Raw genomic sequence first — 24,934 nt, forward strand, 5'->3', positions numbered from 1 at the left:
TGCAGCAGCCGTCGCTATTTTTGTTACAATCAAAATTGCGCCTTATGGTTTGTGAGCCCAAAGAGTTCTACTCTAGGTCCAAATCTTTTCAAGTTGTTCAGTAATGACATATCTAATTGTGTTCCAGAATGCTGCTTCACGGCTAATGATATGACTAAAATCTCCGAAATATGACAGTAAGTGTTTGTCGATGAGACAGCAGCTATCAGCAATGTAAGGACAGGTTTAGGATTATTTAGCAATCGATTAAGCAAACAGGTGATAATTGACATTCCTGATTGAGGATAAACGGGCTAAAGATCAATTTGAATTGCGTTATTTCTACCTGGTGTCCAGGTGTGGATCACTTGACGGAGAATGTTACAATTCAATGCAGAACTTTAAAGCGTAAATAACAATTTATTAGAAGAAATTATTTTAGCAAAATTATTAAAAAATAATTTCTTAGACAAGATTGACTACGCATAAAGATACGCAAAATCGTATCAAAACGAGGTGATGGAAAAATAAGAAATATGCAGAACATTTCGGCTGAGACCTTCGCTCAGCCGCCCTCAGTGCTAAAAGAACAATAGACGGACGTCGAAAAAAAAAAAAAAAAATGAAAGTGAAAAATCACTTGAAATGTGAAAAGGACTGAATATTAAAAAAAAGAAGCGAATTTAATGCGGAAGCAAACTTTCAAAGAATTGGGCAAAACATTCTACTTCAAAATTTAGCATCGGCAATAAGCATACGGAAAATGTATATCATATGTTATCAGCATTTGCATGTCATAATTAAGAGGATCTCCGTAATCAAATTTGCTTAGTTTTTTAGTTTTTTTTTAAATTAACCTTTTGATTGGTAAGAAATCTTTCGAAAAAAAAAGGACAGAGATAAGTCAATTTTTAAATAAATTGTTGGATGAATATTAAACTGAATCAGAAAAATGAAAGAATTTCTATATACAGTGTTTATTCTTTAACTTGAACCGAATTTCTACTGTTTCAAAAAATTTCGGATAGCTGACCTAACATGTTCATTTATTTTTTTTATCCTTTTTAATGAAAGACTAAAAATTCCAGTTTTTCTACAAATTTCATTGAATTGAAATTATAATAAATATTAGACGTCACGAATCAATACAAAACATTTAATTTAATAAGTTTTGCCTTCACTGAGATTAACTTGTCTTCATGTCCAGTATGTTTTGAACCGATTAGAGAAAATGAATTTTCTTTTACCCTGTTTTAGACGTCATTTATCGTCACAGTCAAACTTCAAAATGCTTTGTTTTCATTAAAGTTTACCTGGCTCTGTCTTCATGCTCTGAAAGTTCCAAGTATATCAGACATAATCAAATTTAAGTCCCATTTTCGGGTTTTACGAATCAATGCAACCAAAACTTTTTTCAAATTTTTGTCTTTAAGTATGTATTTCCAAAAAAAGCCGTTCGGCCGTAGAAAAAAAACACACAAAAAAAAATTAACATAACAAAACCAACAAGAAAAACGCAAATAAATTAAAAAGAAAAACGTACTTATATATGAATCTTCACTTTATAGATCATGTTTGTTTTCTATTAGTAATTTTCTGTCTCGAGTACTTACTATATTGCTTTTTTTGAGCAGTTAGAATTGGGAGTTCTTATTTCATCTTAAAGTTCATTATCTTGTATTTCAAACGGGCGTTGGTCCTACATGAAAAAGCATTCTATTTTTTTTTTTTTTTTCAGGAGTATAATTTTATTTACACAAAATTTACAAAAAACAAACGCCAAGGAACCTTTCGGTTCGGTAGGCCAACTCCAACTTCCAACACATAATTCAATATAAATAGACAAAAACAAAACATTATCCCCCGCCGACATACATCATTTACATTATTTATTTAAAATAATGTATAACAAAAAGAATGGTAAACCAATTTTTAATGGTAAACCAGAATGGATATCAGTTTTAATGCAGCTACACGAGATAAAATCAAGCATTAATAAACACATAAATGAAAAATGGAATTAAAAAAATTAACACATGCAAATTTCTAGCAGAGTATTACCTTCTAGCTATGAAAAGAACGAGAATTATCATTTAATTCACTATTCAGAGGTTCGTTTAAGTACGGAACCCTCCTGACTACATTTTAAACACATTTGAAAAATTTAAGGGCAATATACTTAATGATCGCACCGGCCATGACAGAAATGACAGTTTTGTTTCTTTCTTGTTTATACTATTTAGTAGCTTAGATAAAATTGGAGAATTCCTGGAAATTTGAAAATTTCAGCAGAAGTTTTTTTCTCTCGTTTTTACGATCCTCACATCTGCAAAAGAATTTTAATAGCCATGGCTTACCGTTACGAAGCTACATACCGCAAAGTTTCATTCGCGGACGGTAATATTGTCTGACAAGGTAAAAAACGGTCAATAATTTTATTCTGATTCTAAGCGACGGTAATTGGGATAGTTTGGGACAAGTACTAATCCACTTTTTGTAGGGAATATTCTCAGGGAACGACAAAGCTAAAGTACGAAACACACGCCCCTTGGACCTATCTTAGGTCTAGTCATTTCTGAAAGCAGCACATTTTCTACGATTGTTTATAAGATTTTCTAAGATTTTTCTTTGGTTGTTCCAACATTACAAAGTTCTTAGAGCAGCAACCCATTTTCGTATGTTTTGCAACGTCACCATGAAAATAGATAAGCAGAACCAATTAATTAAATCTGAGAACGCTTTTCGTCTGTAAAAATACAAACAATAACAATCTATTGATTCCCTAAAATACACAATAAAAGTAACGCTACACCTCAATTGGATAAGCCTCAATTCGGTCGGAGTCAAGTCCTTGCGTCACAAGCCACCCTAGGTATTGGAACCAAGTTGACTTGCCTCAAAATATCTCTCAAATTTTTATGTTGTTTTTTATTTTACTGAGCTCAGAAAAATTTATCATTCAAGTATACGTGGCAAAAAAACGCCAAATTTTACCATCCAGGAGAAGAAACAGGGTTTAAAAAAAGTGTTTTAAAAACAAACATCAATATTTAAAAATCAGATATTTACGTCCGTATTTTCAAAGAAGCTATACATCAGAAAAGATAGTAAACAAGGCTAACTATTGCAAAATAAGTAATTAAAAAATGTGCACAGTTTTTTTTCTGTTTTATCATTTTAATGACAATCTGAGTATATGAATATTGGTAGAAAGATATAATTCCACATATATTTAGATATAGAATAAATTGTCGAAAATAAGGAACCCTCAGAAATTTTGAGAAATTAAACTGACACTTTCAACCAACATCCTGATAGACCAGTTACTTTGTGCATAAGCGAAATGGACGAATACAGACAAAAACAATACTAGACTCACTGCGTAATGCACATTTCCATGAGTAATCTTAGGATAGGATACTGATCCCATGCTATCGCTCCAAGAGTCGACGGATTCTGACAGACAAGAAGAATGAGAATGCTCCAAGCCTTCCAGTAATGTGTGGTAATAGCCAGTCGGGGAGGCTCATACCTAAAATTAACGGAGTAATTAACAAAAAATTGAAGATAACTAGGGGTCCAAGGAATAAAAGTGTAGTCAAACTAGGTGTTCAATTGCCAGTTAAATCTTTAAGAGAAATTACGATGAAAATTTTTCCGATTTTTTTTTCTTATTGAATTTGACAAAATGATTGTTTTACGCAATGGTTAAGGAATGAACCTTAGTTTTGTTTTTAATTTTGGATGTTTTTATTTTTTTATTTTTTTTTATTCTGAAATTCAACTTCTGCTCTTGGGGATTGCGGTAGTAATTTTTTGGAAATAAATATCTTATCACTTAAATGACACTGATGAATGCTGGTGAAAACATCAGTCTTTTTACTTTCTCTTACATGTTTGAGCGTCAAGACCTGATCAATAGCTTTAAAAAGCCTTTCCATTAACTTTATCTGCCAATTTTGAGGCTGAATACTCATTAAAGTCAAATAAATATGACTTTTTTTTAACATGTATATAAAAATAACGTTTTTTAACAATTCGCAAGAAAATTGCAAATTATATATTTACATCCCATGAACCTAATAGAAACAGAGTTGCAAAATAAGGAGAAAAAGAATGTTCTAACTAGTTAAAAAGAAGCTAACAAACAGCCTTAACTGGCTGCATAAAGGCTATACTATCCACGATATTTCTTTTTTACCATGTATAAAAAATTTTTAAAAAAAAAAAAAAAAAAAAAAAAAAAAAAATGTAAATACGATATTTATATTCCATGACGTTAATTTAAACAGAGTTGCCAAATGAGGAAAAGAAGATTCACAACTAGTCGAAAAGAAGCTAGCGAAAAACTATAACCATGTACACAAACGCTAAACTTAAAAGAACAAAAAAAAGTCCAAGAATTATGGCATTATCCAAGACACTGGATAGTCTCCCAAATAAATACGCAAGTTTTTACTATATAACCAACAGCCAAGGCAGTATCCAGAAGTGAGGGTTATGGGGCAGGAATCTTTTTAAATACGTATATACAGATTGATGCAAACAAACATCCAGTTATGGGGAGAGGGGGAAGGTTTTAGTTTAACATAATTGTAGTACTACCTACTTTCATGAAACTCGCAAAGAAGAAAAAAAATCAAAAGAAAAAATCAATTCCCTAATAATCAGGAAAATAGTTTTTTTAAAGGCTCTTTTATTAAGATGCAGAATAGATAGTCAAAACCAGAATTTTTTTTTAAATTATATTTCGTAAACTTTGTTTTCTAAGACAATAGATCCATGTGAGAGAAGAAGGGTTGCTTTACAACTCAAAACTGTTTTTTGTGTTTATGCCTCTTAATGTATAATTTTTCAAAGCGCGTTTTTAAATTCTTTATTGCCATGGGCTAGCCAAGAGCCTAAAACAGGGATTAGTATGAAGTAATCTTTGCTTACATAGACACATAGTCCAAATAGTAAGATTTCTTGGATTAAATATATTTAAATATATGTTATATATTAAATATATGTTATATATTAAACATATAAATATATAAGTTATATATATTAACTTACTTTTTTCGAACTGCACTCCAGAAACACAGAATCAACAACAAGTTCGTGTCAAATTCAGTAAGTTTTCCTTCTATTTTACTCTTCTTTTTTTTAACTAATGCTGCTGCTTAAAAAAAAAACTATAAAATTATACCCCGAAAAAAGAGAGAATTGTTCCTCGGTACTGATTTATATATCTTTTTTTATTTAAAAAATATATACCATCATCAACAAACAGACTGGCACAAGCATAAATCATCATATAAATTACAATACTGCATTCTATTCAGAGCGTTATCTAAAGCAAAGCTAGGGAGGGGGGGGGGGGCAAAAAATATTAAATATTCGACACTACCTCTACCAGAGATAAAATAAATTACGGAATGTTTCTAAAAAGCCTGAAGTATTTTAATCATGCTTTGTGAGTATAGCCATGGATTTTCTGTAGCATGAAATAAAGAAAAGAGAACTGACGGAGAAACCACTCCACTTACGAATAAGGTCATCTCTCTGCTCAAAGATTTTAATTATATTACGGCGGATGGCTGACAATGGCCAGAGTCCCTTTGAGCTTACATTGAAGCCAAAGAAGTGGAAAAATAAAGCTTCAGATTCGGGCTTGAAATCGAAGATGTTAGTTCATTATAGCTTGTTAAATTTAATCCCACTGAACCTATTTAGGGATGTTTATATTGGAAGACTGCTCATACTTACGTCAAATGGATTGACAGGAAGAATTCTTATAACACTTAAAGTGTAAATGTAGGTACCCCAAAAACAGGGACTTCTGACATGAATAAGGGGGTAACACATTAGTTAATTAGTAGTTACTTAACAAGCTAATATTTAAAAAGTTTTCATTTTTAAATAGCTAAGTTTTAAGGAGTAACTATGATATTAAAATATAAATATTTGAAAATTTAAAAATATTATTCATTATTAAAACCAAATATTTAATTAATGTTAATAGTATTAAAATACTAATATTAAAATATAAAAATTTCTTCGTAATAATCCATAAAATTTATATTTTAATAAAAACTATTTGATTAGAAAAAACTTTATACTCTTAAAATAAAATATTAAAATTATAACATAAAAGTCTAATTCATCATAGACTTACAACTGAGATACTTCAAGAATACGTTTAGGACTGAAAGCCAAAAAATAAACCCGCTTTTCACACTTTGCCTACTGCTGTATCAATACCCAGTTTTGTGCTTACCCGATGGGTAGAGGTATGTTTTCAGGATGTTTGTAAAGGGTTAAATCCAAAACAAGATCAATTATGTTGCTATATTGATCATCAAAATTCAAAACATATCGCTCATCTCGACGCTGGCTTTCAAGGAGTAAAGCTCGCTTCACAAGTTGATCAACTATATCCAATGCATCAGCTGGACTCAAAGGATGGTCCTGTAAAATAGATATTGATCATCTTATTAGTAATAAGAGTAACTGATAAACAAACACAGAATACAAAAAATTTTGAAATTAGTAAAAATATCCATACATCACCGTTCATAGGGGGGTAGCTAAGAAGAAAAGATTTTACATTCTACAGAGCTCACCAGAGTCAACGTCGTAACGTTGACTTAGTAAAAAGCAATATATCTTCCATGTTTCTTTACCACTTCATATGGAACAGATGGCTGTATAAACTCGAGAGGGGGATCGTTCAACTAGATCTCTTTTTAAGGATTGAAGTGTGTTTAAGAGAGTAGCCAGCCTCATAATCCCTTTTTCTGCCTCCCCATGGCATTGGACCGGAATTTTGAGTTAGCCGTTTCACTCATATTGCCCAAAGAATGAAAAAAAAGTTCCCTCCAAGGAAAAAATAACCCATGCAGCTCCGTAAGCAAGGACCTAAGTCATGCAAATGCCCTACTTTAGCCCCATATGATATTAAAATTGGGTATTACATAACAATAGGTATTTGAATTAAAATCAAGTTGTCATCAAGCTATTGGCCAATGGGAGACAAAGCCAAGACAGGTAGTCTGAGTGAGAGGCACAAAGCTGGCATAAGCCTTTTTCAGGATTGTATAAAAAATGATGTCATTCTCACGTGTTGTTACATTTTGTCTAACATCCATTTCTCCATCCTAGGGTAGAACTAAGGTAGATAGCCATACAATTAAGGGATGATCAAGATTTTTGGTTTGACTCATGACGGACCACGTCGACTGGACTTGTACGCAAAAGGGGGGACTGAATTTACTTGGACTCACAGGCGAACAAGTGGCCTAAGCCTAATAGACTTGCCCGCTTAGGGTCTCAGGCGGACTACCATGTTTTGGGATTGACACATGAAAGACAAGTTCCCTGGACTCGCAGGCGAACGGGTAGACCTAGAGTTTTTTCAAACGTGCTTTCTCAAACTAGCTTATGTTTTGCATACTAACCTAGCCTTCCTATTTAATAATCAGCAAAAAAAGGCTTGAAGCAAAAGAATCGGTCTATAAAGAAAATTTCATTTTGCATCCAAATAAACTTAGACTTTTGAAGGAAAGTCACGGATAGATTGAAAGTCATTTGTTTTGATTTTTAGTCCCTGAACATTGACAAATTGGCACTATGAATACTGCTACTATTCTGTTTTTAACAAATGCATTGACAGAAAATTTGAAGAGGTAACTGAAAAAGCACAAAGGAATTCAGTTTGATAAAGACATTTTAAGGAAGTGAGGGGGAAGGAAATTATTAAAATATGGGTTAAATGACTGAGTTATATGAAAATATAAGGGACTGTGCGACATTTCAAGGAACAGTCTCTTTTGAAATTGTGACCTCTAAACCAATATTTTCCTGTGTCACAAATCGATTAACTTTTATTTTTATCAAAAATAACAAGAAGTAACTTTTCAGTAAGAATAATGCTACTAATATGTTGACAATTACATGCATTGGTATATATGTTAAAGGGGTAAATAATAAAGGAGGAAGTATATTGTTGTATAGAAAGTAATAGAAAGAATTTGAAGAAAATAGTTCCAACTGTTGAGATGACCAACGTAAATATATAGTGTGCCCAGAACTATGGATTTTGAAAAAAATAAAATACAAAGTGAGAAAAATTTTTCGTTTGACATTGCTAACAAATGGACAACATTTTTGGCTTCACGTGAAAAGTAATGCGTGTATTTGCAAACTAAGAGTTAAAAATGCATTTTTCAGTAAATGTCATATTCAAGTAAAAATAGCTTTTGATGGGTAACGTCAAACTCAGCATATGTTAAACGTTACAATTAGCTAAAAAAAAGTCAACATTCTCCTTTTTTTCAATTCCGCAAAATACAAAAAAAAAAAAAAAAAAAAAAAAAAAAAATTTCACTTGCGTATAGATTCGGCGGACACTTTTTACCTTGGATCTGTAGTTTAATTTTTCTACAGGGTAAGAATCCGTACGGATGAACGAATCTCGTTAAACATATATTATATCCAACACAGGCATGCATACAGAAACTTTGAACGCAAGTTCTCTCCAGAATATTCAAATTTATATGATTTGACCATATTTTATTTACATTTTTTAAAATTTGCATTTCATTTCTGGGGGGGGGGGGGAGGGGAAATCTGACAAGCTTGGGCTTCATTTGGCTTTTTCCCAAAATCTAGATTTTAATATCTGACAATGTGGATATTTTTTTTGGATTAAGTTGGAGGCATTTCTTTTTTATTACCACTTGAGTAGTCTCTCATACACGTAATTACAAATAAAACTATTAACTCATGACATATACAAAAAAAGGCTATTCATAGAAAAAAGTCAGAAACCTATGTGAACACATCTTAAATTTAACCAGGAAAATAATGAAAAACGGGGATCTATCACTAAAAATTATAGAAAGAAGCTAGATATGCAGTTTTCTATTCATTTGTCTCAACAAACTGTGAATATCCTCTTTTTCAAATGTGTAAATCGTATAATATACGCATGTAATGAGAATGCGCTTTTTATTTAGAATAGAAGCTTTACAATTTGTAAATTATTTTATAGTTAAAATTAAATTCAATTGCAATTGAAAATCAAATGCAAACGAAATTACTTTTATGCTTTAAAAAAAACTTGATTGAAAATGAATTGAAATAAAATTCTCTCAAACACATTTTCCTTGAGATAGTGCTATAGCACATATAATAATGTGTGCCAAAACCTACCCAGAATCAGATTACCTGATTTTGAACAGCCTTTTCTGTTAGTTGCTTTGTTAGTTGTCTAAAGTATTTATGTGCACTATTTTTTGGATATGACAGATGAACTACATTATGCTGGTCTTCCAGTGCCATACTGTTATCTCTTTTAACAGCCTTTTTATTTATTTTAGTATATATATAAGAAGTTGATTCAAAGTTTCTTCTTATTTCGGTCTTTTTAACACAACATCAACCAACAACCTCTCTGTTGACCTGTAATGGGGTATAGTTCTCCTAGACTGTTCTTGTAAACAAGAAAATGTGGACATATTACCTTTGAAAGTCCACACTTGAGAACACGAAATAATGTGTCTTCGCTAGGGGGTATCTCTGATGCTATTCTTAATAGCATTGTCCTATCTGTTTCATTTGTCCACATGTCTTTCAAGCAATATTGGTCAACGCTGTCCAAAAATAGTACCTAAAAAAGAAGAGCGAAATCATTGTCATCAAATTTGTCATTGTCATCGAATCACTCTTTTCTTTAGATTGACTTAACTGTGGTCCCTAAAACAAAAGGGCGTATCTGACACTTCTTCCAAGAAATGTGTACAACAAAAGACTCCTTGATAATTTTAACTTCTGTACATCCTTGCGTATACGTCTTTGCACCATAGGGGGTAAAAAAAAAGACTGATAATAATTGAGGGATAAACGGCTTCCGTGCTTCAGGTTCAAATACTACTGTCACAACTCTCTAGATACGTAACACAACTCACAACAATATAGATATTAAAACGATGCCAGCTTATTCAGCTATTAACTACAGCTTTTTTCAAATAATTTCTTATTTAAATCTTAAATTACAATTTAATATTTAAAAGTTGGTTTAGAGAGACGACTGTTCAATAGCTTGACCGTTCTAGACGACAGCACAAAGTAAACAAAAACTTTGCTCAATTGTACTTTCAAGTAACCAGTTTAAAGGGTTAATCAATTAGATGTTGCTTCCTAAATAAAAAAAGGGCATTTAAAAGTAAAAAAGACGTCACCACTAGATAAAAAAAAAGGTTGAATACCTATACATTCTGTCTCCAGGGGCGTTGTTTGAGGGTGGCAAGGGGGGCAGTTGCCCCCCCCCCAATGATGTGAAGAAGAAAAAAATATTATACATCCCATGCCTTTGACTATCCGGATATGGACCCCTCTTGCCCCCCCCCCTCCAATAAAAATGCTGGAGATTCGCCCCTGTTTGTCTCCAATTCAAAACTACCCAAAAAGAAACATGATATGTTCTAGTTTGAGACAACTAGAAATACATTAGAAATACTAGAAATACAACTAGAAAAACAACAAGAAATACATTGAGACTTGTGGAACCATTAGAAGCTCAATATTGCTTTTGACACTGAAATTTCTTTACCCTACGAAAATACTATTATTGAGGCTATTTAGATTTCCAAACTCATGGGCTTTAGCTCAGCAAAAAAGGGATATGATTTATAATTCCCTGATGATAAACCGCTGTATTTGCGACACTATAGTCCCATCTCATTGTACATAACTAAAACTTAACCGTTAAGAGCTGTAGATACTAGAAACTATATCAATATAGCCTATCCTAAACTATATCAATATATCGTTAAGAAGCCTATATCAATGGAGAAAAGAAAAAAAAACTAAACAGAAAACCTGCAATAAAATACTTATAAAAGAGCTGAAAAAAAACGCAAAAAAACCTAAAGAAACTCCCGTCTGATAACCTATAGCTTTTGTTTAGAACTTCTGCTGAAAATACAACCACTGAACCTAACCCACTAGGCCGCATTTGGTTTTTTTTCGAGAAAGCCATTTAACCAAATGAAAGTAAAATTAATATGCAAATTTTGTTTTAATTATTCATGTACGGTGAGCTGAGATCAAAATCCGCTTTAGTTCAAAAACGTTCAAAAATTAAATAAAAAAAAAAAAGTTTTTTTAAACTTAAAGTTAGGGACGGCATTAAAACTTAAAACGAACAGAAACTATTCCGTATATGAAAGGGGCTGTCCCCTCTTCAACGCCTCGCTCTTTACGCTAAAGTTTGACTTTCTCACAACTCTTATTTTTTTTAAACAATAAGAAACTTTAGCGTAAAGAGCGAGGCGTTGAGGAGGGGACAGCCCCTTTCATATACAGAATAATTTCTGTTCATTTTAAGTTTTAACGTCGTTCCTTACTTTCATTTAAAAAAAAATTGTTTTTTTTATTTAATATCTTTAAGAAGCCTATATCAATGGAGAAAAAAAAAAAAAAAAACTAAACAGAAAACCTGCAATAAAATACCTATAAAAGAGCTGAAAAAAAACGCCAAAAAAACTAAAGAAACTCCCGTCTGATAACCTATAGCTTTTGTTTAGAACTTCTGCTGAAAATACAACCATTGAACCTAGCCCACTAGGCCGCATTTGGGTTTTTCCCCTCACCTTTTAAAAAGAAATCATAAGCCTTATATTGTAGTGATAATGTGGGGAAACCTTCAGCGTCAGGTTTGCTGGGGTATGTATCTGAAATTTCATATGTTTCACATCACTAAATATCTCCAAAGATCATATAATTTAAAGAAATTTTTCATAATTATGTTGCTATGCACAAAAATAATCTAAAGTTGAATTATGCTCAATGGTACAACATATTTTCTTAAATTATACAGCTAGAAAGACCTCACCTTATGTAGGAATTGACAGAAGTCTTGTGGTCCTACTTTGAAGATCTTCGTACTTTTTTCGGACAGCCACTGCACAGATATTTGTTGAATATTGGAGCCAATTCGAAAGAAAGCAGATTTCGCTTCACCATCAGTCTCAATAGGGGACATGAACTCTTCCTTTACAGCAGATGATATGGATAGGAAAACGGCTAAGCTTATTAGCTCGGCTACAGATAGAAAATATCTTTCTTTGTTGTCAGTCGGCAGGAAGGCTTCGTCAGTTCTTTCAGTAAGGATAGTTGCTACAAAAGCTTGAACGTCAAAGTCTTGCTTAACTGACCGAAGTACTTCTTTATAAAGGGCACGAAGGCTTCGAAGATAGTCATCTCGATGAAGCAGAAACTCCTAAAACATATTAACAAGTTTAAATAAGAAAGAATGATGCAGCAGTCCCTCAAAACTTCATATGACAGCAGCATAATATATACGAGATGAAAGGACTTGTGACTTATGCGTTAGATCTCCTCTTGGGAATATATCTCACACATGACCTGAAGTGGGAAAAACAGACACAGGAGATGATCAAACGGACAAACCTGGGTAACCTTTCTTTAAAACTTCTTGCTCGTCATGGTGTTCCAACCCCCCACTTATTGCATATTTTCCTTTGTCAGACCGCTGGCAGAAAAAATCTCCCAAAGTCCCTTATTACTCCCTTTTGGAACAATTTTCACTTAAAACTCTTTCGACACGCCGTGATGAATTGTGCTTTAAATTTGGTGTCGGTATTTTAGAAAATCCGTGGCTCCGTGAAATCCTCCCCCCTGAGCATCTCCCTTTGCGCCGAAGGCTCCCACGAATTGCAGCTCAACCAGTACCAAAAATTCAGCCGGTATCAGCATGGCATATGCGGTACGCAAGTAATTTTATTACCTCGTTCGTCAAGATTTTTAATTCTGCACCCACTCGTTAATAATAGTATATATTCATTTTCTTTAGTTAATTATTCTTTTATTCGCTTGACTCTGTTAAAACGAAACAATAGTAAAAAAAGAGAAAAACGAGGATTATACAAGCCAGTGAAACATATGGACTAAAATGCAAATATTTCGGTCAAGACCTCCGCTTGACCGTCCTCATATTTCTTGACCGTCCTCGTATTTCTCTCCGCTTGACCGTCCTCGTCCTGTATAATCCTCGTTTTTCTCTTTTTTTACTATTGTTTCGTTTTATCATGATTAGCCAGTGTGGTCTTAGAAATTATTCTTGACTCTGTTTAGTTTCAATCTCTGATATTTCGAACAAATTTATATTTTTGCATGACGATGGCTATGCCTGTGATTTTCATATGTTTTATATGTTTAGTGTCTTATTATGACAAAAACTGCCGCTGATCGGCATGACCGTTTTTATGGCGTTTGAAAATAAAATCGTTATTTATTTATTTCGATAATTTATTTCGATAATTTATTTATAATTTATATAAATTATTAATTATTTAATAATTATATAATTTGTTAACAAGACATTTATTTCGAAAAATTGCAATCATAACCCCTGAAAGGCCGAATTCAAATTTTGGGATCAATAAATAAAAACAAGACAAAGAAAAGCATAAAAAGTAATGAAAACTAAAAGACTAGCAAAAGAATTCTCTTTGTGTTAAAGATTTTCTTTAAGGGATAACTAATGAGTCTTTTTCTCAGTCAAAATTTAGTCAGCACGAAATAGGCCTAGATTAGCTAGGGAAAATCTTGGCATGTTGAGTAGACTACAGTTAACTTTAAGTTGGTAGATCCACTGGTGATAGAATCTTGATTTCTTTTTCATCCACTGCATTTTGAATTATCTGAAAAATACAATATGCGGGAATGTGAAGTAGGCTGAAAAAGGAAATAAAATTGCCAAGCGATGCATGGCTTTGGCAATTTTCGTTCTGTTCCGTTTCGTCAAAGTATGTTCCATACTTTAGTTCATCCCTAAACCCAACATGCCCAATTGGTTAGGTCACTATATTTTCCTGGACCTTGCTTGGTTCTCGAGATTTTTAAGTTTATAAAGTTTATTAACTTTTGGATTTCTTTTCCAATTATGGTACCGTATGGGTACAGTACCTTATCTAGGTTCCCAGTGAGAAAGACCTTCCTTGTACGTTTGCACAAGCATAGAAAAGTCAATAGCCTAAAATACATTTTTTAGCTTTTTCGATTTCCTATAAAGTTCATGCCACCTCCTTAAATTTAAATTGAATTTATTTATCACCCGTTGTAGATATAATTAATAAACGAATTATAATAAAAAAAAACAGAAATGACAAACAAAACAAAAAAGGAAATTCATAACATAAAACAGACACAACAATGTGGGAAATGAAAAAGAGAACAAAAAACGAAATTCATAACATAAATACAGGCAAAATAGTAACACAAGAAACGCGATACTATTATAATAATTGTAATTAAAGTAATGATTTAGTTAAAGTAACAAAAAGTACACTTACGGTTATTATATGCATTAATATGCATTTATTCACAGTTATTAAACAATCTGATAAATACCTCTGCTGAACTATCCTATTTATTAGTTTAGCCAATGCTAATCATTGTCAAACGCCTTTACCAGCATTTATAGTAAATAAAAACAATAGCTATCTGATCTCACATTTAAAAAATAGTATCAAGATCGGTACGGATTGCTCCATAGATTTTACCTGGAGTTTAGTCTCCTAGAGTAAGATTTTAAAAGGCTAATTAAAGAAAAACGAAAGGGAGATACGAATACGTCAAAAAACTTCATCCGTGGTATATCAAAAGGCGTCATGTTACCAAACATATTCTTATTCAAAACTAAAAGGCGGTTTTCGAATTTTTGTAACCACCAGTTGTTTGTACAAGGAAGGTTTTTATAGATCTCTTTTGGTGTCAAAAGTATCGAAGAAAACAATATTTTGTAAATTGTGTTTTTTAGATGTTCAGTTTGTAAAATGCATACATTTTGTGAAACGTATCCAAAATACATCAGAAGCTTTTAACTATCTTGGAAACCAAATAACCAAACAGCAGGAAAAAGACTGGACCGATCAATCAAACGTATTAAGTTCAATCGGATAAGCTCGACTGATACTTAGTTTGACAGAAAGTTTCTCTTGTAACCTATTGAATTCCATTTCTTAGGATGACGACTTCATTAAACACTAATCTCAGTAAAAAAAAAAAAAAAAAAAAAAAATTGTTACTGGGATCCACAGTTTATATAATTAGCAGTATGATCTCTCCATATCTCACCCATTATAAAAACCCGGACCGAGGTGCGAGTGCTCCAGAGAACCTATAAACATAAGCGGCATTAGATCTTTTCACGGGTAGACAAAGAATAATCACCTACGGAACAAGTACTGACAAAACCACTTGGCCGGCTCAACCAATAAGTGGACAATAAGTGGGAGGAGCTTTTTGTTCGCACCGAGAATGAAGAGCCAGAAATCATCTGCGGTAAACTTACTGGATAATTATATAAACTGTGCTCGGAACATAGAAATATTAAATGATTATAGATGGCCAAATGAGCAACGGTTTAAATAACTCAATTTTATCTTTTCAGGCAACAAATGATTTTCAGGATAAATACTAATAACTATTTTATAACTATTAAATATAACTATATAACTATTAACCTTAATATTGTCTTCTATATCTTTTTTTTTTCATCTGGTGATGCATTGTAATCCTTTATTATTGAGTAGCTGTATTTTTGACCTGTCAAAAATAACTATTAACCTTAAGGTTAATAACTATTAACCTTAACTATAAACCTTAATAACTATTAACCATAATCAACCTTGATAACTATTAACCTTAATTTGAATTCGGTTTTATAACTATTAAATATACCTTAATGGGAACAACTGATAGCTTCACTGAAAGGCCAATTACTTGGAAACAGTGTTAATTAAATCTTAATATAACAGCATGGTGGTAGGCTAGAAAACATCAGCTTCTGGAATGAGACATTAGCAGTAGTGTTGGCAATTCTTGCAGGCGTACTTTATGCATTAATATTTTAAAGGTTACCATCTAGATTACTTTACATATACATGATAACAGGGGATTAACCTTCTTCACCATGATACTTGGACAATAGGTAATATTGAGATCCCTTGCCTAGTTTTAAGTGGGACTGCTTTTTCAAATAGGAGTTCTAGACTCTAGAATAAGTTTTGCCTAAATATGAAGAAGGTAGATGATGTATAACCCACAATAAAAAATTAGATTAAGAGGAATAATGAATTACAAAAAGAAAAGAGACCAAATTTAAAATCAAAACAATCAACTAGACAATAAACAAGGGATAAGACAATGAAACGGCTGAAGCTTAGAAATAGCAGACTTGGACAGCCCCGAATGTAGCAAAGTTTTTTTTTTCATATAAAATCAAACAAAAAAACGTTTTTTTTTTTACATTGAGATCGCATCATGGTAGGTAATGACATGGTAGGCCTTTTGTACATATAATAGTTTTTTTTTATGATTTTTTCGTCTCAACGGGTTTTACCGACCAACACTTCCAATTTTTCAGTTATATAAAATGTTGGTTTTTCAGTTCATTTTGTTTAGCAGCACACCCTTGTAAGCAATACTTTTACTATGTTATTTTTTTTCGTTGTATTAATTTGAACTAAAATGCTTTACTCCTACTACCATTGCTACTACTATTATACATGTTAAAAGTACTAACAAACATAGCTATATGCAAAAGGGGGGGGGGGGGTCGGAGGGGTAGGATAATGAATGCCCCATTGAGAAAATCAGCTTCCTGGAGGAAAATCCTTGTCATTTGAATGAGCCCACAGACAGAGGATGGTTTCTCCCTCCGCTTCTAATATTTCCAACAATACTTCCAACTCGTCATGTGGATAAAATCCTCTACTCGCCCCCCCCCCCCCTACAAACACAGATAAAAAAATCCAAGCATGTCTATAAATAGTAGTAGAATATTTACCTGAAAAACTTCAGCCAGAACTACAGATGCTCCCGTAGAATTATATTGAAAGACTACATTCAAAATTGACATATTATTAGTATTCCTTGCATTTGATAGCTCATTACAGATAGTATGACGTACAATTAGACGCAAGTTTCCAGGTTCAGCATCAATCAGCTCCCTATAAACATAAAGTAGACAAATAAGTAGTGCCATTAAGCAGTGTTCAATATCTTTAAGGTGTATCCTAACAGCAGACAAAATGGTTTATAAATGGAACCTAAACTCATAGTTCTTTGAAACTTGTTAATTGTGATCCTTGCGTACCTATGTGACATTTTGTGTGCAGTAAAGATAATCCGATCTTTAGTTTTTTTCAAGTCACATCGAATGTTACACCCCCCCCCCCCAAAAAAAAGAAGATACTATGATGTCAAAAAGAGACATAATCCAATTCTTGTTTAAATCTGTACAAAACTTGTACATGTTGCATAAAACTCTTTCATTTTTACATAATTACAATACATAGCTCTTTTTTATCTATTAGCTTTCAAATTGAAATAGATAACAAAACATTCCTCACTTTTTGTGATACATGATTTACATCCACGAGTAATTGTAAGTCACAAAACAACGCTCTCTACATTCATGACAAAGAATCCTAAGTCACAAATCACCGCTCTCTACATTCATGGCAAAGAATCCATACAATTCAAAATAACTTACTTGCCAAAACTAGCGAAATATCTTAGAAAATTGATGCCATCACATATCAACGAAAAAGGGGTTGACCTTTAAGTTTATCTGGGTTTACTTTTCTATAAATGTGTTATACTTTCTTAATTTTTTGTTGATAATAAAACTGTGAAATTTATCAAAAGTGAACGGCTAAGTTGAAAAATCTTAGTGACCTAGCTTACAAAAAAACGGTAAAAATCAGTAATAGAAAGGTAAACTTATATTCTAAATCTTAACATCTGTATTTTCCCTTGTATATCTGGTGTTTTGACATCACTGATTAATGATTGCTTCCGTCAAGTAAGGTTTCCAGATTGTTTTAAAAAAACAAGAGTGACACCGGTTTATAAAGGTGGTGATAGAAATGATTTGGGTAATTATCGCCCAATATCAGTCTTGCCAGTTATTTCTCATCTTATCGAAAAATGTGTTAGTAATCGGTTGACCCATTTTTTAGAGAAGTTTAATTTGTTGAATAATAATCAGTTCGGTTTCAGAAAAGATAGGAAGACAGAGGATATATTGATATTTTTGACTAGTATAATTAACATAGCTTTAGATGAAGGATTTAAGGTTGATTCAGTGTTTCTAGACATACAGAAGGCTTTTATACAGTTGACCATGGCCTACTCCTGGAAAAATGCGAGGTCTATGGGATCCGAGGTAAAGCTCTTGACCTTATACGGAGTTACCTTAGTAACCGGTACCAGTTTGTAGAGATGACTTGTATACAATCAGGACCCCACCCAGCGGCTAGTGGTGTCCCGCAGGGGTCAGTTCTTGGTCCGATTCTTTTTTTATTGTATATTAATGATATGCCTAATAGTATCCCAAGTTGATGTTTTAATGTTAGTGATATGGCTAAAAATCCCAGGAATGAGACGGTATCATTATTTGCTGATGACACAGTTGCTGTTAGTACCGCGGAGACAGAAGAATTACTTCAGACATCGATGAAAGATGCTATTGAAAGGTTATATTCCTGGTTGGGGGTAAATAGGTTAAATATTAATCTGGGTAAGACTAATTTTGTTATTTTTTCCTGTTCACCAGATTTTTATCCATGGATTCAGGATAATGTAACACAGTATGGAACTTTAAATCGGGTGTGTTCTTATAAGTACCTGGGGGTTTATATTGATGAAGTTTTATCATTCAAGCGCCATGTACATTATGATTGTAAAACTGTCTCGTAACCTGGGTATAATGAGAAAACTTAAGCATTTTTTTTCCTCCTTTTGTTATGCGCCTTCTTTATTATTCCCTTATCCATCCATATATATTGTATTGTAGTAGCGTTTGGCTTGGAACATTTCCTTCTATTGTTCGGCCAGTACAAGTTCTACAAAACAACGCTGTTCGGCTGTTAGATGGCCTACAACCCCGGGATTCGGTACGAATTGCATATGAGCATGTAAAGATACTGCCTGCTTCCGGATTACGGGAGTTGTATACACTTCTATTCATTTTTGGATTCAAAAGGGTATAAACCTCCCATGTTTTGATAGCTTAGCAAACCTGAGATCTTCCATCCATGATTATGATACTAGGTCATTTGCAGAGACTAAAATTCCGCTAGTTGTTTTGGTCCGATCAATGTTTTCTTTGCATCACAGGGGGATCAGAAGTTGTAACCATCTTGAACAAAATATAAAAAATATAGGTGATATTTCTTCGTTTAAGATAGTAATTAAAGGGATGCTTTTTAGTAAGTATGAATTTTTATTTTTATTTTTTTTTAAATAAAGATATTGGTAAATATTTATGGCTCCTGGGGGTGATGATTATGAATATGATAGTAAATTTAATGAAAGTGTTAAGGTGTAAAGTTTGTGGTGCTGTTTGGGGACTATGATATAGAAAGTTTATTTTTTTTTTTTTTTTTTATTGTTTTGTTATGTTAGTGTATTTTTGCCACCCCCTTGGACAAGTTTTTACTTCTTGGCGTGGCCGATAAACTGATCTTAAATTGTTTGTTTGTTTAGAACAAATCTCTCTCTCTAAAAAAAAACAATCATTTTCGCTTTCATTCTTTTAAATTTATAGGGGAGAAAAGTCGGTGAGCAGAGTAGTAAAATACCAACACTTTGATTTGAACAGCCCAAGTTCAGATTTATATACTAGCCTATGTCAACATTTCAAAAACACTTACTTGATAGACGAGAAGTAAACATTGGTGATAGCTTTTGACTTTATTCTCAGTTTTAACACATTCGCAACCACTTCAGTATCCATCGCTGTTGTACAATTTGCACACATTGAGAGAAATAGCTCATGAGATGCCGGAAGAAGCTTAGGGTTCATCAACCACATTTCCAATCTCTGAGAAGCGAAGAATCGAACCTGAATTGGCAAAGAGTAGGTCAGAAATGAACCCTTTTTCCTCCCCTTCTTTTTACATGTTATTCATTGTTCAAATATACCCTTTTCCAATTATGTGGAAATACTGGCACCAGAATTCACCCAATAGTGCGCATTACTCTACCCTTAACATTTCTTAAGATAGATATTGTTCCAAACATTTGGGTATTGGACAATATGTTTAGAAAAAACTAGATTTACAGGGCCAAAGCAAATTGAACAACAGCAACAACTTATAATCAACTTCACCGATAAAAGTGTTGCAGGACTACCAATATTTTTATTTTATATTTTCAATCACCATCGGTTGCGTGCCGTAGTTGTGACCCCCAGGAAATTTAAAAATAGTATGTCTCAAGAAGAATTTTTTCTCCAAAAAAGGAAAAGATTACAGTGCCCTCTGCCGAAGCACAATTGGCAACAGAGGTCCTACTGTATTATCCTTCAACCTGCTAAAATATAATATACATTTTCCTATTTTCTTCAACTAAAAATAAAAACTATAACTAACTAAAATTCCTCCTTGTCTTTCAACAGAAAACATAAGGAAAACTAGATTTTCTCTGCAATAATGCACCGGGCGGTACATAAACAACTAAAATAGATGTCTCTGTTTTAAAACGAAGGCGATTATACACGGTATAAAAAGAAACGCCTCTGAAAATTGATCTTTGGCGTAAGCGGCAAGGTCGTGACACGTAATAGCTACAATAGTTTTCTGAAATATTGTGCAAGTCTTACGTTAAAATTAGCAAAGTTTTTAAACCAGACGAGTGTGTGATTATGCATTCCATTGTAAATTGAACATTTTATTGTGTCACTGAACGAACCTAGTCATTTCTAGAAAATAGTGTCATTTGCGAAAGCCCATTTTTTTCGGGTAGGAGCTTCTGGCTGTTTTCAAAAATAATGTTAAACTCAGATCTTAGTGCATATATTTTTGTGTCATAAACTTCTGTAATGGAGGGTGAAAATCCTTAGCAGTACCCTAGGAGTTATTAAAAAATATACTAAAAATTTGTAAACCATAAGATGCATGTATTCCTATATATAGGTAATTTTGTACATCGTTATCCTAGGCTTTGTGTCAGTACAAAATAGTTAATTTCTGAAGTCAGTTCTGGTCTTCAATAGCTTTTGGGATCCACTTATGCTACTAGACAAGAAAAATGAGTATTTCTATTTTTGGTATTAAAAATAGAAATTAGCGACACCATTCTTATTTTATTTCTAACAAATCAATTTGTGTTGTTATAAATAAAGTTCGGCCAGATATTTTCTAAACAAGACTTTATGTAGCGTTAGAAATACTTCAGATAGCATCACAGAATTTGATATGGCGGTAGTGATTGTCTTCTATAAGTTCACTATACTTCTATACTTCTCTATAAGTTCACTATAAGTCTATACTATACTTCTGAGTATCTCTCACTCACTGCGCCACCATTTTTTTAAATCGTCAAGAGAAACATGTAGGCACAGAGGCTGCTTGGATTTAGCATCCAAAGTAAACGCAACTAAGAAAAAAAAGTGGTTGGAAAGCGACTTCATTTCGCTTTGCAAATCCGTCTGGAACGGCCACCAAAGGGACATTATCCCATCAAAGCCATCTGATGATCCTTTTAAGCAAAGGATTGAGTACATACATAAAGCCAAGTAGATGGTGCTGCATATCTTGTATTAACGATTGATTAAAGTTTATCTCTACATCTAGCATAATTTTATGATTTTGGACAACATATCACAAGCTGAAAAATTGATATTTATATAAATGAATACGTTATTTTTAAATAGGTTAGAGACTATTTTTAGAAAATATTTTGATGATTCTAGTCACAAGTATGTTAGGAAAATTTTCAACTAATGTTTTTTTTTTCTTCATCGTCGAAGAAGGCCCTTTTTTAGCAATGAATGCCCGTGAAGAAACGTCTTATTTACTTTAAGGAGAGAACTTAGAAATGAGATTGCCTTCAGGCAGCATTTTTCAGACTTCGTTTTTGTACTAAGTTCTAAGATTTGATGCAGAGTCGTATCCAGGATTTTTCGGAGGGGGGAGAGGAGGGGGGTTACATAAGGATTTTTTTTTGGGGGGGGGGGGACAAGAAACTTTAAAAAACGCATAAAAAATTTGTTTATATTCATTTTTTTTTTAATTTTTACTAATCGAACAAACATTTTTTTTGGGGGGGGGGGGTTAAACCCCATAACCCCTTCCCTCGTCCCTCCATGGATACGGCCTTGATTTGATGGTAAGCCAAAAATCTATCAAATTTGAAGTTTTACATCTATGTCTTTTCAGCCAACAATTGAAATAGGTTTTGAGCGCTGAGCATGACAGAATAGTTTACTTACATGTTGTATTCCAGAAGCAGCGGCTAGAAACTTAAGAAAATTCTTGCTTATGCTGTCCTGCCTTTTGCTAAGTTGTTCTTGTATTACATCAATAACACGCTTCTCGATAACATCCTCGAGTCCTTGAAACCTGTGAAATGATACTTTATTAGCGCAACTACAAATGCATGCAGTCTACGCTTAGTGGAATCGGATGGTTATTCCTGGGAGTTAAGAAATGTGGGGCAAAACACGAAACATTGTCAACCCAGTTTTACAATTTTGACCTTTAAAGACCCCCCTCCTTATGTGTGCAGTAATGAATGTAATACTGCTGGGCCATTTTGGACACATTTTCCAAAAGCAATACAACTTGACAGCTTATTCGGTAACTGTGAACATCCCTCTTGTATAATTATAAAATTTCGTCACTAGTACCACACTGTTTGGATTATGATTATACCTTATTATTATTTTTATAATTTACTGAAAACCCGTCTTCAATAGAAAAGAAAATGACGGAGCACTATAAAGGGGAAAAAAAAGAGAAAAAAAACGACAACTATGACAGCGTAACTAGAGTTGAGAAGTCGGCTCCAAGCGTGTCTTGAAATCTTTTGCTTGTGTTTCTCCATAACTTTAAAAACAGCTATAGTAGGATCTGCTATGTGAATACTATTGATGAGTTTTGAATTGCATGTCCAAATTGGATATCTCAGTAGGAATTTTGCAAAACGGAAGAAAGTAGAGCGGATTTTCAATTTGTCAGCATTTATAAGAATCTTCCAGAAGGGTACAATGTAGAGGATGTGGGGGAGAGCAACAGTGTTGTATAGCGTAGCGAGATAACGGCGAAAGAAACGAAGCTTAGCAGAGACTATGGAAGTATATGAAGCTGACATGCGGCGTTTGATGCCTTCTGTTAGGAGATGACGAGCGTGAGAAATGGTATTTCCAATGGGAATATCCTACCAAGGTAAACTATTTGGTCAGAAGGGGAGATCTTTCAATTCCCAAGTACGAGTTCATAAGGAAGTGGGCCTTTCCAGTTAAAAAGCACTACGTCGGACCTTTCAGCGTTAAATTCAAGACTAGATTTTAAGTATTCTGCTTGCAGTTCTTGGAAGTTTCAGAATTTTTGTCCAAAGTCCGGCTAATGTCAAAAATGTCATCAGCATAGGTGACTAATGAAACACTGAGACCAGATAGACCGCAAGACATCTCGCACTGATGCAGTTTTTCTCAAAGGATGGTCTGCCAACTCCTGAGGATGCCCCAGAAAATTATCAGTAATAGGTGATACTTCCCTCATTTTTACCGGTGGAATATGTAACATCAATAAAAAGTATTTTTTCTTAATCTACTGTCAGCACAAATAATACTTCATAAAACATGCTTTCTTGTTTTATCCATCAATGGAAGTATGCATCTTAGTTGCAGTGCATTTTTAAAAAACATAAAATACTGATGAAAAGAAAAATAAAATCACTTTAAGGTCACAATTTTTCGATTCTTATGGGGATTCCTCCCCGATGTCCGAGTATGACCGGGTACTTTGTAATAGATACTGATTATGAGAAGCTGCTTAGTCAACTTAGATTCTAGCATTTGAGACTTCGCTTCATCAGTGGACCTCTTAATAATTTTCTTATTACATGGACCAAACTAGTCGGGGAAAGAAAGCTGAATTTGCTACTTCTATTGTACAGTAATTTCGGTAATAAGCAGCCTGAGACTGCAACACCGGTGAGCAGTCCTTTTTATTTTATCCTTCTTTAAGGTTCTTTTACAAGAAGTTAACTTCAGCATTAATAAAAATGATAATAAAAAGATCAGAACAGTTCAGATGGCAACAAAATATTTTTCACAGCTTGCACTGATGGGTTCACATCCCCTTCTATTACCTCAGGAAAGCCAGCGCTAAAAGATAGGATAGGTCGACAAAATGAAGTCCAGGCTTTTTTAAGCTAGCAGTTGCAAAAGAATAGCACCTCGACTTTGTTCCTATTCTTTTGTACACACAGCTCAGATCCATTGAAAGATCGATATATCAAACTAATTACTGACTTCAAAACTTGAAATCCCTGAGCGATTCAACTTATCGAAAATCTACTGTGCAACTTATTAACGTTAAAACTCATTAACGATAAAAAGTTCAGATAAATAATTTGCATATTCCTTTTGCTACGACCAAATCAAAGCATTAAGTGAAATGAGATCGTCATACTGACAAACACTCTTTTTTCTTTGCCCTGTTTAATGCTTTCACTTTGACCTCATCTCGAGGAACCTCCAAAACCTTGTAACTTTTATTATATCTCAACCCAGTCTGAATTATGGCTCCTGATGTTTGCTCACCTTTTCCCATATTTAGTGAACCCTTCTATGAATAGGGACTGTTCATCCCAAGGATCCGTCCAAGATACCAAATCCGCTCTCTCATGAAAAATATACTAACTTGAGTCGAGCCATATTTTTTTTCGTAAAGAGAAGTGCTAGGAGCCTCATCACCAACCCAAATCATAGGTAATTTACTTCCGTAAAATGTTTATACACGAACAATTCAAGGTAACTTTTTTACTTAATCCATTCTTTCGCGACACACATACTGACTAAAATCAAACTACTTATTTAATAGAGTTTGGCCCTTCTATTAAGGAAAAAAGCGCTCCCTCTATTAAG

General features: G+C 33.4%; 1 protein-coding gene across 6 annotated transcripts in view; it reads right to left on the reverse strand.

Moving 5' to 3' along the window:
* IntS1 (integrator complex subunit 1) overlaps window positions 1–24,934 on the reverse strand; it is a 131,518-nt gene that overhangs the window by 83,390 nt on the left and 23,194 nt on the right. For all 6 annotated transcript variants that reach the window (XM_089100106.1, XM_089100103.1, XM_089100101.1 and 3 more), the window contains exons 5-11: window positions 22,274–22,403; window positions 19,713–19,903; window positions 16,841–17,003; window positions 11,861–12,247; window positions 9,488–9,634; window positions 6,242–6,432; window positions 3,359–3,511 (exon numbers count right to left, since the gene is read on the reverse strand). In XM_089100106.1, the coding sequence (XP_088956232.1) occupies window positions 3,359–3,511; window positions 6,242–6,432; window positions 9,488–9,634; window positions 11,861–12,247; window positions 16,841–17,003; window positions 19,713–19,903; window positions 22,274–22,403 (1,362 nt within the window). The remainder of the gene's footprint in view (window positions 1–3,358; window positions 3,512–6,241; window positions 6,433–9,487; window positions 9,635–11,860; window positions 12,248–16,840; window positions 17,004–19,712; window positions 19,904–22,273; window positions 22,404–24,934) is intronic.

The sequence above is a fragment of the Artemia sp. Qi Xiang Cuo genome, chromosome 14 (genome assembly GCF_049724085.1).
Source record: "Artemia sp. Qi Xiang Cuo chromosome 14, ASM4972408v1, whole genome shotgun sequence".
Classification (NCBI taxonomy): Eukaryota; Metazoa; Arthropoda; class Branchiopoda; order Anostraca; family Artemiidae; genus Artemia; species Artemia sp. Qi Xiang Cuo.